The sequence below is a fragment of the Fringilla coelebs genome (genome assembly GCF_963513975.1).
Source record: "Fringilla coelebs genome assembly, chromosome: 27".
Taxonomy (NCBI): Eukaryota; Metazoa; Chordata; class Aves; order Passeriformes; family Fringillidae; genus Fringilla; species Fringilla coelebs.
This window is the reverse complement of record NC_140053.1, coordinates 4492728-4505404: the sequence shown is the minus strand read 5'-3', so window position 1 is coordinate 4505404 and position 12677 is coordinate 4492728. Positions and strand designations below refer to the sequence as shown.

The following is a 12677-nucleotide window of genomic DNA, read 5'->3' as shown; positions in this document are numbered from 1 at the left end:
GGGAGGGCACTGGCCTGGTGTTACTGGCCTGGTTCTGGGGACACTGGCCACGTCCTGGGGACACTGGCCTGCCTTTTGGGGTGCCGGTGCCCTGGCTGGAAGATGCTGCTGGAGGGCAGGGGGGATGTGGGCGGGGGTCCCGCTGGCCCCGCGGGTACATTCATTGCTCCGGTGCCGCCTGCCGGGGGGCCGGGGGTCCCCGTACATTCGTGGCGGTGCGGGGGGGGCCGGGGGCGGTCCCGGGTGTCCCCCCCCGCTCTCCTCCTCAGCCGGAGCCTCGGCAGCGCCGCCCCATTTAATTGCTGTTAATGAGGCGCTGGGGGGGTGGGGCAGAGCGGCCCCGCTCAGGCCCCCCCGGACCTGCAACACAGAAGTGGGGAGCGTTTAGTGGGGGGCTGTGACACGGGGGTGACACACGGGGGGACACTGAGCTGAAATGAGCCAGCACCGGGGGGGGGCTGCTGCCAGGCCCCCCCAGGCGCTGCTCCCCTTCAGCCGCGGGGGCACAGAGATGGAGACAGCACGGCCGGACACACAGCACACGGACAGACGGCCCCGGGGGCTCCCACGCCGTCAGGCTGCCGGACGGTGACGGTGACGGTGACGGTGACAGGGACGGTGACGAGACGATGGGGGGGACACGGTTACACTCCCTGCTGCGCCGGGTCGTACCTTCCTCGGCGGATGTTCCTTGGGGGGGTGGCAGGGGGAGAGGAGAGGAGCGTTAGTGCCACCCCCGCGTCCCCGCTGTCCCCCCTGGTGCGTGCCCCACCCCGGTGTCCCCGGTCCCACAGGCAGCAGCGGTGTCCCGGTGGCACACACGGGGGGGCCCCGCCCCAGCACCCCATGCTTGGGGACAGCCGCGGGCTCCGGGTGACAGTGACGCCCCAATGGCACATGCAGGCAGGGCAGGCAGGGCCGGGGGGCAGGCAGGGGCTGGGACAAGGGACCAGGCAGGGGCAGGGGGCCAGGCAGGGACAGGGGACCAGAGGCCACACTGCGGGGTGCCCAGCCGGGGGGACCGGCAGTGTCCCGGCAGGGCACGGCCCGGCCCTGGCGCGGTGACGCTGTGCAGAGGGGACGTGGCCGGTGACAGCAGCAGAGGGGACGAGCCATGCGGTGGCTGCTTACTTAAATCCCCAGCCTGTCCCCCCTAGGACGATGGCAGCCACCAGCACGGCCCCCGCGATGGAGCCGATAATGATATTGGTGCCACTGGGACCTGTGACAGACGGGACAGGGAGGAGGGGACAGGGTCACACGTCAGTGGGAAGGGGACATGGGGGCATGGGGACATAGCGCCGGGGATGCCCCAGTGCCACGGGGAGTCGGGAAGGGGACAAACCCAGCCACAGGGAGCACGTCAGTGGGGAGGGGACAAGGGGACACCAGGACAGAGCCCCAGGGCAGTCCCAGCGCTGTGGGGACCCGGGGAGAGGCAAACCCAGCATAGGGACCCACCTCAGTGGGGACGGGATGCGGGGACATGGGGACACAGCCCCAGGCATGACCCAGAGCTGTGGGGACCTGGGGGGGGGGGGGGGGGGGTGGGGCAAACCCGGCCCTGCCCAGCTGAGCAGCGGCACCAGGGTGGGGGGAGACACTCTGGAGCCGCGGTGTGGCTGGGGACAAAGCGGGACAGCCCAGGCCGTGTGGCCTGGGGACAGCAGGGAGCCTTGTCCCCGCGGGCACACCGACCCTTGTATCGCTCCGTCTCCCCCGTCGGTTTCGGCTCCGGGATGGGGTCGTAGACGCTGCAGTCCTTGCCCGTCCACTCCGCCCGGCAGATGCACTTCCCCTCGTTGCTGCAAACCTGAGAGAGGACAGCGTCACCCCCCGCGACTGTGACGCCCCCCGGGTGTCCCCCTGTCCCCGGCGCGCCCCTCACCCCGTGGTCGAAGCAGATCTTCCCGTCCCAGCTGCCGGGGCAGGAGCTGAAGTTAAAGGCGGTGGCTGGAAGGCATTTGCGGTCGAGACAGAGCATTCCGGGCCCGCAGGGCGTCCCGTCCTCCACGTAGCTCAGGTCCGAGCCATCCACCAGCTGCACGTGGCCGCCCCTGCGCCAGGACAGCCACCCGGGTGACACCGGCGCCCCGGGGAGCCGCAGCCGCGCCGGGGCCCGCGGTGCCGGTACCTGCAGTCCACGTAGCGGTTCTGGTGGTAGAAGGTGGTGGTGGCGATCTCCCCGCTCAGCTCCCCCAGCCGCGGCGAGCCCGAGATGTTGGCGCACAGGAGGAAGCCGCAGAGAACGTCCCTTCAAGGCAGCGGTGGTGTCACCAGGACGGCAGGTGGCACCGGGAGGGGTGGCGCGGGGACAGGGGTCACTCACTGCTTGTTGCACTGCAGCCAGCCCAGGCCCTCGCGCCCGCAGTTCCCCCGCTCCGTCCCCTCCACGTTCAGCTTCTCGTAGCAGAAGCGCTCGGCCGAGCCTGGCAGAGAGCGAGTGTCACCTGCTCGTCACCCTCTGCGTCCCCTCCCGCCCCCGGCCACCACTCACTGCGGCCCCACAGCGCGTTGCACTGACGGTCCCGGGTTTTGCAGCGCCCGCCATAGCATCGTCCCTGCGGGGAGGGGACAGGGGTCAGGGTGGGGGAGACGCCGGGGCTGGAGAGGGGTCAGGGGTCCTGGAGGGGGCTCAGGGACTGGAGAGCAATCGGGTTCTGGAGGAGGTTCAGGGGCTGGAGAGGGGCCGGGGACTGGGGAGGGGTGACAAGGCTGGAGAGAGGCTCACACGAGTGCCCTGCAGGGAGGTGCTGCAGGGACAATGAGCCCCCCCACCCCCCCATGCCTGGTCCCAGGAGTGCTGCTCCGGTTCATGTGGTGCAGGGCTCAGAAGCCACAACTGTGCAGGACCCCCAAACCCCACACCCAGGGGCTCAGGACCCCCAAAACCCCAAAACCCACACCCAGGTGTGTGTGTGTGCGCGGCTCAGCTGTGGCTGCGATTGCTGACAAAAAGTTACAAAACGGGTTTGGGTTGGAAGGGACCTTAAAGGCCATTCAGGCCCATCCCCTGGGACAGCTCCCACCAGGCCAGGCTGCCCCAAGCCCCGTCCGGTGGGACATTGGACAGTCCCAAATGCACTTTGAACGTGCACAGGCCCCAATGCTGGAGCCTATGGGAATGTGCCAGCCCTGGGCTGAACTCACCTGCTCGTTCTCACAGAAGTATCCATCCAGCTTGTGGAGGTTGGGGGGACACTGTGGGGACATGGAGAAGAGGCTGGGTGATGGCACAAGGCCCCACAATGTGTCCCACCGTGTCCCCTGGCCCCACTCACCTGGCTGGAGTCCCCGGTGCAGGTCTCGGGGATGTCACACTCGTTCACAGCCTCCCGGCAGGACACCCCACGTGGCTCGTACTGCCCGGGGCACAAACCCAGCTCAGCGGGAACGGGACAGGACCCGACTGAATCCACATGCGGCCCCTGCCCCCCCCGAGCCCCCTGGATGCTCCCAGCCCCGCACCTTGCAGCCCTTGCAGCAGAGCCCATCGCTGCACATGGCGTCGTGGGTCAGGGTGCATTTCTTGCAGCAGTTTCCCCCGCTCCTCGCACACTCCTGCCAGGAGAGCAGCCGGGATCAGCCCCTGGCAGCCCTGCAGCCCCCCAGAGCGGGGGGAGCAGCCCCTGACCCTGCTCACCGCCAGCGAGCCGCAGTCGCACTCCTCGCCTGCCTCCACGAAGCCATTGCCGCACTCCGGGGGATCCAGGAGCTGCCGGGACCGAGGGGGGACAGGACACACAGAGACACGGGAGCTGCTGGGGACCCCGAGCCAGCTGCTGCCTTGAGCCCCCCGAAAAGGGCATCACATCCCCGGGGAATGGCAGCACCCCCCAACTGCTGCTAGGCACGAGGTTCCCCCGCTCTGGGAGCTCAGCAGCAGCGCCTTGGCTGTGGCAGGGGCTGGGGACACCGCGAGGGACCCCGGGAGCCGCCCCCAGAGCATCGGTCCCCGCTGTGACCCCCAGAGGGCCGGGGGGGCCCCGTTACCTTCAGGGGTTTGTTGAAGAGGCAGCTGCCGCCGCCGTCCTGCAGGAACTGGTTGTACTCATCGATGCTGCAGCGGGAGAACTTCCGCGGGAGGTAGTACCTGTGGGGCGGGGGTCACTGTCACTGTCACACCGCCACGCCCTGCCCGGGGCCACTGCCGGACACGCCAACCCGGGCGATGTCCCCGCCGGCAGCGGTGACGCGAGGTGCGGCAGGGGATGTGGCAGCGCCACCCCGAGCGGGCACCCACCCCGTGTCCTCCATGATACAGCCCAGCCACGAGTCCGGACAGCGGCAGTCCCCTGCGAGGAGAGGAGAGGGCTGGGCTGCAGAACGTCCCGCCGCCAGCCCGGTGGCACCGCGGCGTGTCCCCACGGTCCCCGTGGCCCCGCGGGAGGCGGTACCTGCGGCCGTGCGGTGCTTGTTCCACATCATGCCCACGTTCTGCCCCAGGGTCTGCGCCAGCGTCACCGCCATGGCCGCCACGTTGCCGTACTGCGCGGGAGGGACGCGGTGTCACCGCGGGGACCCTCGTCCCTGTCCCCAGCCCCCCTGGCGGGGGTCGCGCCGCACCCACCTCGTTGACGCCGCCGGCGCGGGCAGGGGAGCAGATGCCCCCGACAAAGGCGGTGCCGCTGCGGCTGCTCTGAAACGTCCGACCCCTGCGAGGAAGAGGATGGTGGGGACGGGGGACGCTGTCCCCGGCCCCGGGGGGGACGCGTGGCCACAGCGCTCACGAGAAGAGGTGGACGGTGTCGCTGTGCTCTGCCAGCCCCTCCCGCCGGTACTTCACAAACTCGTTCAGGGTCTCCAGGGAGTCTTGCCCCATCCGGATCCGGTCCTCGGCCGCCCACGTCTCCATGGCCACCAGCACGATGCGGGTGTTGAGCTGCTCCTTGTAGATCTGTGGGGACAAAGGGACGGTGCTGGGGACGTGACCCCTCCCAGGGACAAACCCGGCAGCTCCTGGGTATAATCCCCTGTGGACAACTTCAGGAGCTGGGCACACACATCTGTCACCAGGGACAATCCCCCAGGGACAAAGGACCGCTGGGACAAACCCACCAGGTGCCAAAGAAAAAACAAGAGTCGGACAAATTCCCTGGGGCCAAACTGTCAAGGGACCAACCCAGCAGGTGCTGAGGACCAACCCCCCGGGATAAACCAGCAGGAACTAAGGACAAACTCCCTGGGAACAAATCCACCAGCTGCTGGGAACAGTCACCTCAAGGATAACCCCCCCAGGGATAAACCCACCAGGGTGGGGGATAAACCCAGGAATAAGCCCACTGGGGATAAATCCTTTGGGAATGAAGGGTAATGAATCCCCCAGGGGACAAACCCTTCAGATGCCGGGCATTATCCTCCCAGGGACAACCCCCCCCAGGGGACAAATTCCTTCCGGGGACCCCCCTCACCATGTCAGCCAGGTTGACCACGGACTTGGCGAAGTTGCTGGTGAGAACTACGGACTTGCGGAGCTGCAGGAACTGGGGGCACACCAGGGCCAGGTGGGATTGCGGGAGGGCAGACCGACCCCTCGCCGCCCCCGCCAGCGCCGGGACCCCCCGCTCTCACCAGCTGATGGTCGTTCACCACGGCCAGCTCGATGTACTTGGTCTCGCTGTGCACCGTGTGCTGGGCTCGGCGGACCTGCAGGGGGAACCCGCGGCTGAGCTGGCACCGGCTCCCGGATCGGGCTCCCGAGCCCTCCGGGGATGTTTGGGATGCAGGGAGCGGGCAGAGCCACCGGGTGGTTGGGATGCAGCCCCACCAGAGTTCCAGTGGGTCCCCTGGACGCCCCTGAGCCCAGGCAGGAACAGCACTCTGCAAACACTCATGGAGGAGCGTGGCTGCAGCCGCAGCCAACGGGCAGAGATCAGCCAGGGTCCAGCACACTTGTCCCCTGCCCCTGTCCTCTGTCCCCTGTGTACCCCGCTGTCCCCACTGACCTGCCGCCGCCGCCGCAGCTTTGGAATCCCACCCGGGACACGCTGGCTCAGCGCAGGGAAGAGGCAGCCTGAAGGGAAGGGACAGAGCTGGTGGGACACCAGGACACAGGGCCACCGAGGTGACCGCCGCAGATCGCCAGGGACAGCTTTGTGAGAAGGCTCACCCAGTCGGGGGCAGCTGGGGATGCGCTGCACGACGTGCGGTCGAAGACCCTGCCACGGGGGGAGGTGTGTCACGGCCATGAGTGGGAGAGGAGGACTGCCACGTCCCCGTGTCCCCATGGCTGTCCCCAAGCCACAGGCAGACCCGCCTTGGGGCACTGGGCCGGGCACCTGGAGGCGGCACCGCTCACCTGCCCGCGCTCGGCGCCCGCCTGGGGCTCGATCAGGTACGTGGCTCGGCCGTCCGAGAAGACCCCGCTGCAAACAGAGGCGGCGTGTTGGGGTGCGGAGGGGTGCAGCCCCCCGGCCCCCCTGCCGGCCCTGGGGATACTCACTGCAGGCCCTGGCAGCTGGAGAGAGCGGCGAAGGAGCGGGGCTGCCCCCGGATCCGGCCCTGGTAGTAGCAGTGCTCCCCCGCGCCCTGCGGAGCGGGGACGGGCGCTGAGCCTCGGCTCCTGCCCTGCCCCGCACCCCCAGGGCCGCACCGGGCTCAGGGCTCGGGGGTTCACTGCCCGGCACCCTCAGGGTGTGCCCACAGCACCCAGGATGTCCCGCCCGAGCACCATGGCAGCACCCCGCCAGGCAGGGCTGGGCACCCAGGGGCACCCAGGGGCACCCAGGGGTGGGTGGGGGGGGATACTGAGCTGCTGGGGACCCTTCCTGGGCTTTTGTGGGATTTATGAACTGGCCACCACAACCCCTGCACTGGCACAGCACGGCACAGCAGGTTTTACACAGCATGGTGCAGTTTGGCACAGCACAGCCCAGGGTGGTTTGGCACAGCGCGGCTTGGCACAGCGTGGCACACATCTTACCGTGCTGCGGCTGCCGTTGCTGCCCGCGCCGACGTGCCGCTCCACGTAGTGGGAGGCGAGGAGGTGGCTGCCGGGAGCAGGTGGGGGGTAAGAGGCCGTGGGGTGGGGAGGAAGAGGAGGAAGAGGAGGAAGAGGGAGACGACAGCAGCGATCCACGCGCAGGGCACCACCGCGGTGTGGGAGAACACCCGCCGTCCATACACAAGGCACCACCCCAGCACGGGACCCCCCCAGTCTGGGAGGGCGCTGGCATCCCATGGGTTTCTGTCCCCTCTGCTGCACCCCCGGCTGAGCCCGCACTGCTGGGGTGGTTCTGCACAGCTCCCCCATCCCCGGGCACTCCCAGCTCCTCCCCTCCGCCCGGGGGGCAGCAGCAGCCCCCTGGTTGGTGCTGGCTCCCCTGCCAGGACCCCCGGGTCACTCACTGGTTCAGCCGGAGATCGAGGGTGAAGGCTGAGCCGAAGGCACGCACCATGAAGCTCACCTGTGCCAGGTGCAGCCCCTGCAGGACACCAGAGCAGTCAGCCCCCCCAAAAATTCATAACTAAAATAATCATTAAAACCCCAACCCAAATACGCAGCCTGTGAAGATGCGTTTTTTTTTAACCAATATATTCAGCATTAAAAAAACCCGTGGGTTGTTTTGTTTGTTTGTGGGTTTGGTTTTTTTTTTTTTTAAACCCATCACCCCTGGAGCACTGGGATGGCACCTGCGTCCCACCGCCCTCTTCGCGGTTGCCGTGCTGGAGTGGGGGTGCCGGAGGGTGCCCCCGGCGCTGGGCCCAGCCCGGCCGCGGCAGCCGAGCCGCCGTTCCTCCCGCCCTGCGGCGCCGCCGCTCCTGACCTAATTCCTAATTCCTGATTCCTGCCGCCGGCAGCGGGAGCCGAGCGCTGCGGCGCGGCCTCAGACCCGGCAAACTCGGCGCACCGGTGAGAGCCCGGCACCGGCTGCGGCTCCCTCCGGTGCTTCACGCGGGGAAACGGCAGAAAAACCAAATCCACCCTGGCGTGCCCCGTCCCCTTGCTGGGAACCCGGCGCAGCTCGGGATGAGGACACAGGGATGAGGAGCCGTCTGTCATCGCAGGGAAGGGATGTCCCGGGCCCCGACCGCATCCCGAGGGTCCGGCAGCACTACCGGAGAGGGCTCTGCCGCCGGGAGCCAGCCCCGAGCTCCTCCGGATCTCCGCCGCTCCTCCCGCCGCGACACCCCGGGTTAACACCTCCCTGGCCGCCCGCCAGCGCGGCGGCTGCCGGCGCTTCCCGGCGTCCGGCGGTTTCACTCGACGCCGGGTGTAAATCACCTCTGCGGCGAGAGCAGCTCCTCATCTCGCCTTTATCCGGCGCGCACGGGGATCGATAGGCGCCGGCCTCCGCGGCTGCCAACACCGCAACCCGCCCGTGCCGGATGGGGCGCGTGTGCTGCTCCCCGGAACGCGGGGACAGGCGGCGATGGGCGGGGGCACCGCCCGGGCCTGGGCTGGGCAGCGGCGCCGGGCGGGACCCGGGGGCCTGAGCCCGTCCTTGCCGGACCCACGAGTCTGTTCCTGCGCTCGCCACCTGCCCGCTCCCGTTTCATCTCTCCCAACACCCGCGCGCCGCCGGTTCCCAGATTTAACGGGATTTTGCGGCACAAGTCCGTGTCCCTCCGGGAAGCACGGCAGCGGGATGGTCCCTGGGGGCACGAGGGCTCCGGTTCGGGATGCCGGTACCCGCGCACACGCTGGGGTGTGGCTGGGCCGGCGACGGCGGCTGCCTGGGGACCTGGAGCTGCCACCTGCCAGGGACCCCGGAAAGGGAGCGGGTTGAGGGCTGTCGTTCACTTACGGGTCCTCCGCCTCCTCCTCCTCCTCCTCCGGGCTCATGCCTGACCCTGGTGTCCAACTGATGCTTTGGGACTTCTCCTCCCGAGCTTTGCCCCACCAGCCTGCTGGGGTGGGTGATTTGGGAGAGCACCCGCCCTTCCTGCCATGCGGCCCGCGGGAGCCTCCGCGGCAGCGCTCCGGCCTGCGTGGCAGGACCTGCGGGAGAGGGGACAGGGTCACGGCCACCCTGGGAGGGCTGGGGGGACGGGACCTGGGGAGGAGAAGGGACAGGGACCCAGGGGCCTGGGGACAAGGGGACGTGGAGGGCCGGGGACGAGGAGGGACAGGGAGATGAGAACATGCAGGGGTGGGAACAGGAGGGGACAGAGTTGGTGAATGTGCTCAGGGGGTGGCCCAGGAAGGGGACACTCGTGTCCTGGATGGGATGCCCAGGGAACATGGAGGGTGGGTACAGGGATTGCCCCAGGGCACACAGCTGGGGAGCATCCAGGTACCCCGGTGTGCCCAGGAGGGGACAGCCAGGCAGCACGGGCTGAGAGGGGCGCCCAGGGGATGGGGGTGACCAGGAGGGGAACACAGCTGGGTGGGGAAGCTCCGGAGGTGTCAGATACAGTGACATATCCTGGAGGGGACACACAGGGGACATGGGTGGCTGATAAAGTGATGCATCCCAGAAGGGGGCATGCAGGGGAGAAGGGGCTCAGAAATGCCAGCACACCTGGAGGAAAGGTTGGGGTGGGGTCCGGAGGGAGCATGCAGGGAAAAGGGAGGGCTGGAATGGGGACACATCTCAGAGGGGACACCCAGGGGACAGAGAGGACCCACCGAATGGGAGATGGAAGACTGGTATGGAGACATCCCCCTAGAGAGGACAACGAGGGGACAGAAGGAATGGTGCAGGGACACCTTTGGAGGTGACAGCCAGGGGACACGGTGCGTGGCCGCTATGGGGACACATCCCAAGGGGACCTGGAGGGATGCTATGAGGACATCTATGGGGCATGCAGGGAACGGGGGATCCGAGATGGGGACACATCCTGGAGGGGACACGGGGGCTGCTATGCAGCCACCTCCGGAGCGGGAGCACGGCGGGGGCCGCTGCGGGGACAGCGCGGTGGAGGGCGCGGGGCCGCAGCAGGTGCGGGGCCGGGGCCGGGGGGGGACGCGGGGCTGCGGGGCCGCTGCGGGGCCGGGGCAGATGCGGAGCCGGGGCTGCGGGGCCGGGGCCGGGCAGGTGCGGGGGGATCGCGGGCCCGGCCCCTCCCGGGGCTCTGCGGGGCGGCGCTGCGGAAAAATGTGTCGATGCAGCGAAAAAGCCGCAGCGGCGGCGGCGGGGCCGGGAGCGGAGCGGGGCGATGCGGGGCCGGGAGCGCGGCGGGCGCGATGCGCGGCCGGTACCGGGGCCGGTACCGGGGCGATGCCGGAGCGGGAGCGGGTCCGGACCTACCTGCCCGCGGGGCGAGCGAGAGCAGCGCGGCCAGCAGCCACCCCCGCAGCGGGCTCATGGCTCCCTCATGCTCCGCCAGCGGCCGCGCCGGGCCCGCCGCGCCGGGGACCGTCACCGTCCCGTCCGGCCCCCCCGCCCCGGGCCGGGCCGGCAGCGCCGCCCCCGCCCCGCCCGCACGCGGCCCCGGGCCCGCCGGACCGGACCGGCACCGGCACCGGCAGCGCCGGCAGCGGCACCGGCAGCGCCGCCCCGGGCCCGCCCCGCCCCGCCCGGCCCCGCCGCCCCCGGTACCGGCCCCTTCCACCCTCCCCGCCCCGGCTGCCGCAGCGCCGCTGGCACCCGCGGCACTGCAGCACCGGAGCCCCGCTGGCATCACCCCCGGCCGGCAGCACCCCCGGCCGGTACCGGAGCTCCCGGTGCCATCACCCCCCGGTATGCTACCGGAGCCCCGGGCCGGCGTTGGGCACCCCGCACCAGCAGGGACCGGAGTGGAGCCGCCGGTGCCAGACCCCCTCAGCCAGATCAGACTGTGTCCCCCCACAGCCACCCAGGACAGGGACACCAGGACAGGGACACCAGTAGGAGAGCTCCCCAGTCAGTACTGCACCTCCCAAGGTCTGCAACCTCGGGATACAATCAACCCCCCCCCAGCCAGTGCAGGACCCCCACACCAGTACCAGCCCCTCCAGCCAGTCCCAAGCCCTCCCAACACCAGTACCAGGCTCCCCAGCCAGTACCGGGCCTCCAGCTGCGATTGGAGGCCCCCAGCCTGCACCGTGTTCCCCTCAGCTGGCACCGTGTCCCTGACTTGTCCCCAGTCCCCAGCTGGTCCCCAGCCAGTCCCAGAGCCCTGCAGATTGTCCTGGCGCTGCCAGCCAGTACCAGGACCCACACCATTATCAGAGCCCCCAACCAGCACCACCCTCCCAGCTGGAACTGAGCCCCTGCCTGGTGCCAGAGCTGGTGCTGGCTGTGGCAGCCCAGCTGTGCCAAGGGGATGGTGCTGGAGCCAGGGAGTGCTGGTGCCCCCAGCAGCGGGGACATGGGGCTGAACTCCCAGTTCACATCCCTCACTCTCCTCCAGGACAACTTTTTTGGACCTTTTTGGCCCATTTTTTGTTATGGCTCTAAGTCCCTCTTGCAGCTCGGCCCATTATCCCCAGCACTGGCAGAGCCATCAGGAACTGAAACCTGAGAAGCAGCTGCACAAGAGGGGCTCCAGGACCTTCTCAGCCACACTCAGGGAGGGGGTCCCTGGCTGGCCAATGGTCCTTTCCAGGCAGATCAGCATGGGGCAGGAAGGGCTTCCAAACTGGGACCTGCTGCCCTTGGACCTTCCTCTTCCTCCATGCAACGAGGGGTGGAACTGCAGCATCAGGTGCAGCAGAGATGATCCAGTACCTGCTTGGCTCCTCAGGAGCTCTGAGGCTGCCAGCCTGATGGGGACAGTCCCTCCCAGTGCCCTTCTGGTGCTCCTCAGCATCACAGTGACAAAGAGGTGCTCAGCAGGGTGGATCTACAGCCGGTACCAGGGAACAGCTGTTCCAATGGAAGGTGTCCTTGCCCCGGGCAGGGGGGTGGAACTGGATGACCTTTAAGTCTCCTCCAACCCAAACCATTCCAAGATTCTGTATCTCCAGCCTGAACATCTGACCCAAGGCCTACAGGGTCCCAAGGGGCCATGAAGCAGCTGCTTCAGTCCCCCAGAGCAGGGACTCCATGGTATCAGTCACTGGCCAGCACGAGGAGGGGGCAGATGGCACTTGGGGGTCTCTCCCCTCCCTAGAAGGGCCAGGCTTGGTGAAAGACAACTGCTGATCTCCCAGGTCAGCTCACTACCATGAGGTACTCCAGTCTCCACAGGGGTCACTTGGAGCTCTGGTCATACAGACCAAGGGCCTGGAGGGGCCATTCCCCTGTCCCCAGGGCACCCTCTGTGCTGAGGGGCACAGAGCTGGGCACTCCCTCCAGCAGGCCATGGCTGCTGTGTGCTCCAAGCCCCTCTCTCCAGGGATCACCTTCCTGGTGGGCCAGCCTGTGGCTGCAGGGACAGCTCCACGGCAGAACACTGAGCCCAGTGGGGTTCAGCTCCTGCCAAAGGTTTGATCAGCCCTTCATTACAGGGGCTGCAGCAGGCAAAGAACTGGAGTTTCACTGTTGCACTGGAGAAGGATTCAGCTCAGGAGGAGCCTCTGAAGCCTCATGTGTCCCAAGTCCCTGCTCCCACTACAGGATCCCACTTCAAGCCTTCCCTTTGAGCCTGGAGTGAAGGAGGGAGTGTTGTCCTTCAGTCAAGGACTGAACAGCTCCCAGGACAGACAGATCCCACTCCTCTGGGTGTTCGGCCCTGGACCCTTCCTTTTCCCAACGCACACCTGCAAGCAGCTTGACACCTGGCACCACGGAAGGACTGGCTCCATTCTGCTTGGAGCTGCCCTTCAAGAAGCCATAGGCTGCTTTAAACTCTCAGGAACACCCTCTGAG

General features: G+C 68.2%; 1 protein-coding gene across 1 annotated transcript; it reads right to left on the bottom strand.

Annotated features, from left to right (window-relative positions):
• Positions 1-644: 644 nt before the first annotated feature.
• Positions 645-10251, bottom strand: ADAM11 (ADAM metallopeptidase domain 11; the record flags this gene model as incomplete). The annotated part of the gene is made up of 26 exons (XM_084222161.1): positions 645-690; positions 1132-1222; positions 1699-1813; positions 1889-2057; positions 2135-2254; positions 2330-2429; positions 2498-2561; positions 3151-3201; positions 3282-3362; positions 3469-3561; positions 3644-3715; positions 3994-4093; positions 4244-4295; positions 4398-4488; positions 4571-4655; positions 4731-4897; positions 5412-5483; positions 5572-5646; positions 5946-6013; positions 6110-6158; positions 6299-6365; positions 6443-6528; positions 6923-6989; positions 7348-7424; positions 8748-8941; positions 10194-10251. 26 exons carry the CDS (start codon positions 10249-10251, stop codon positions 645-647), a joined length of 2310 nt encoding a protein of 769 aa, XP_084078287.1.
• Between the last annotated feature and the right edge of the window lie 2426 nt (positions 10252-12677).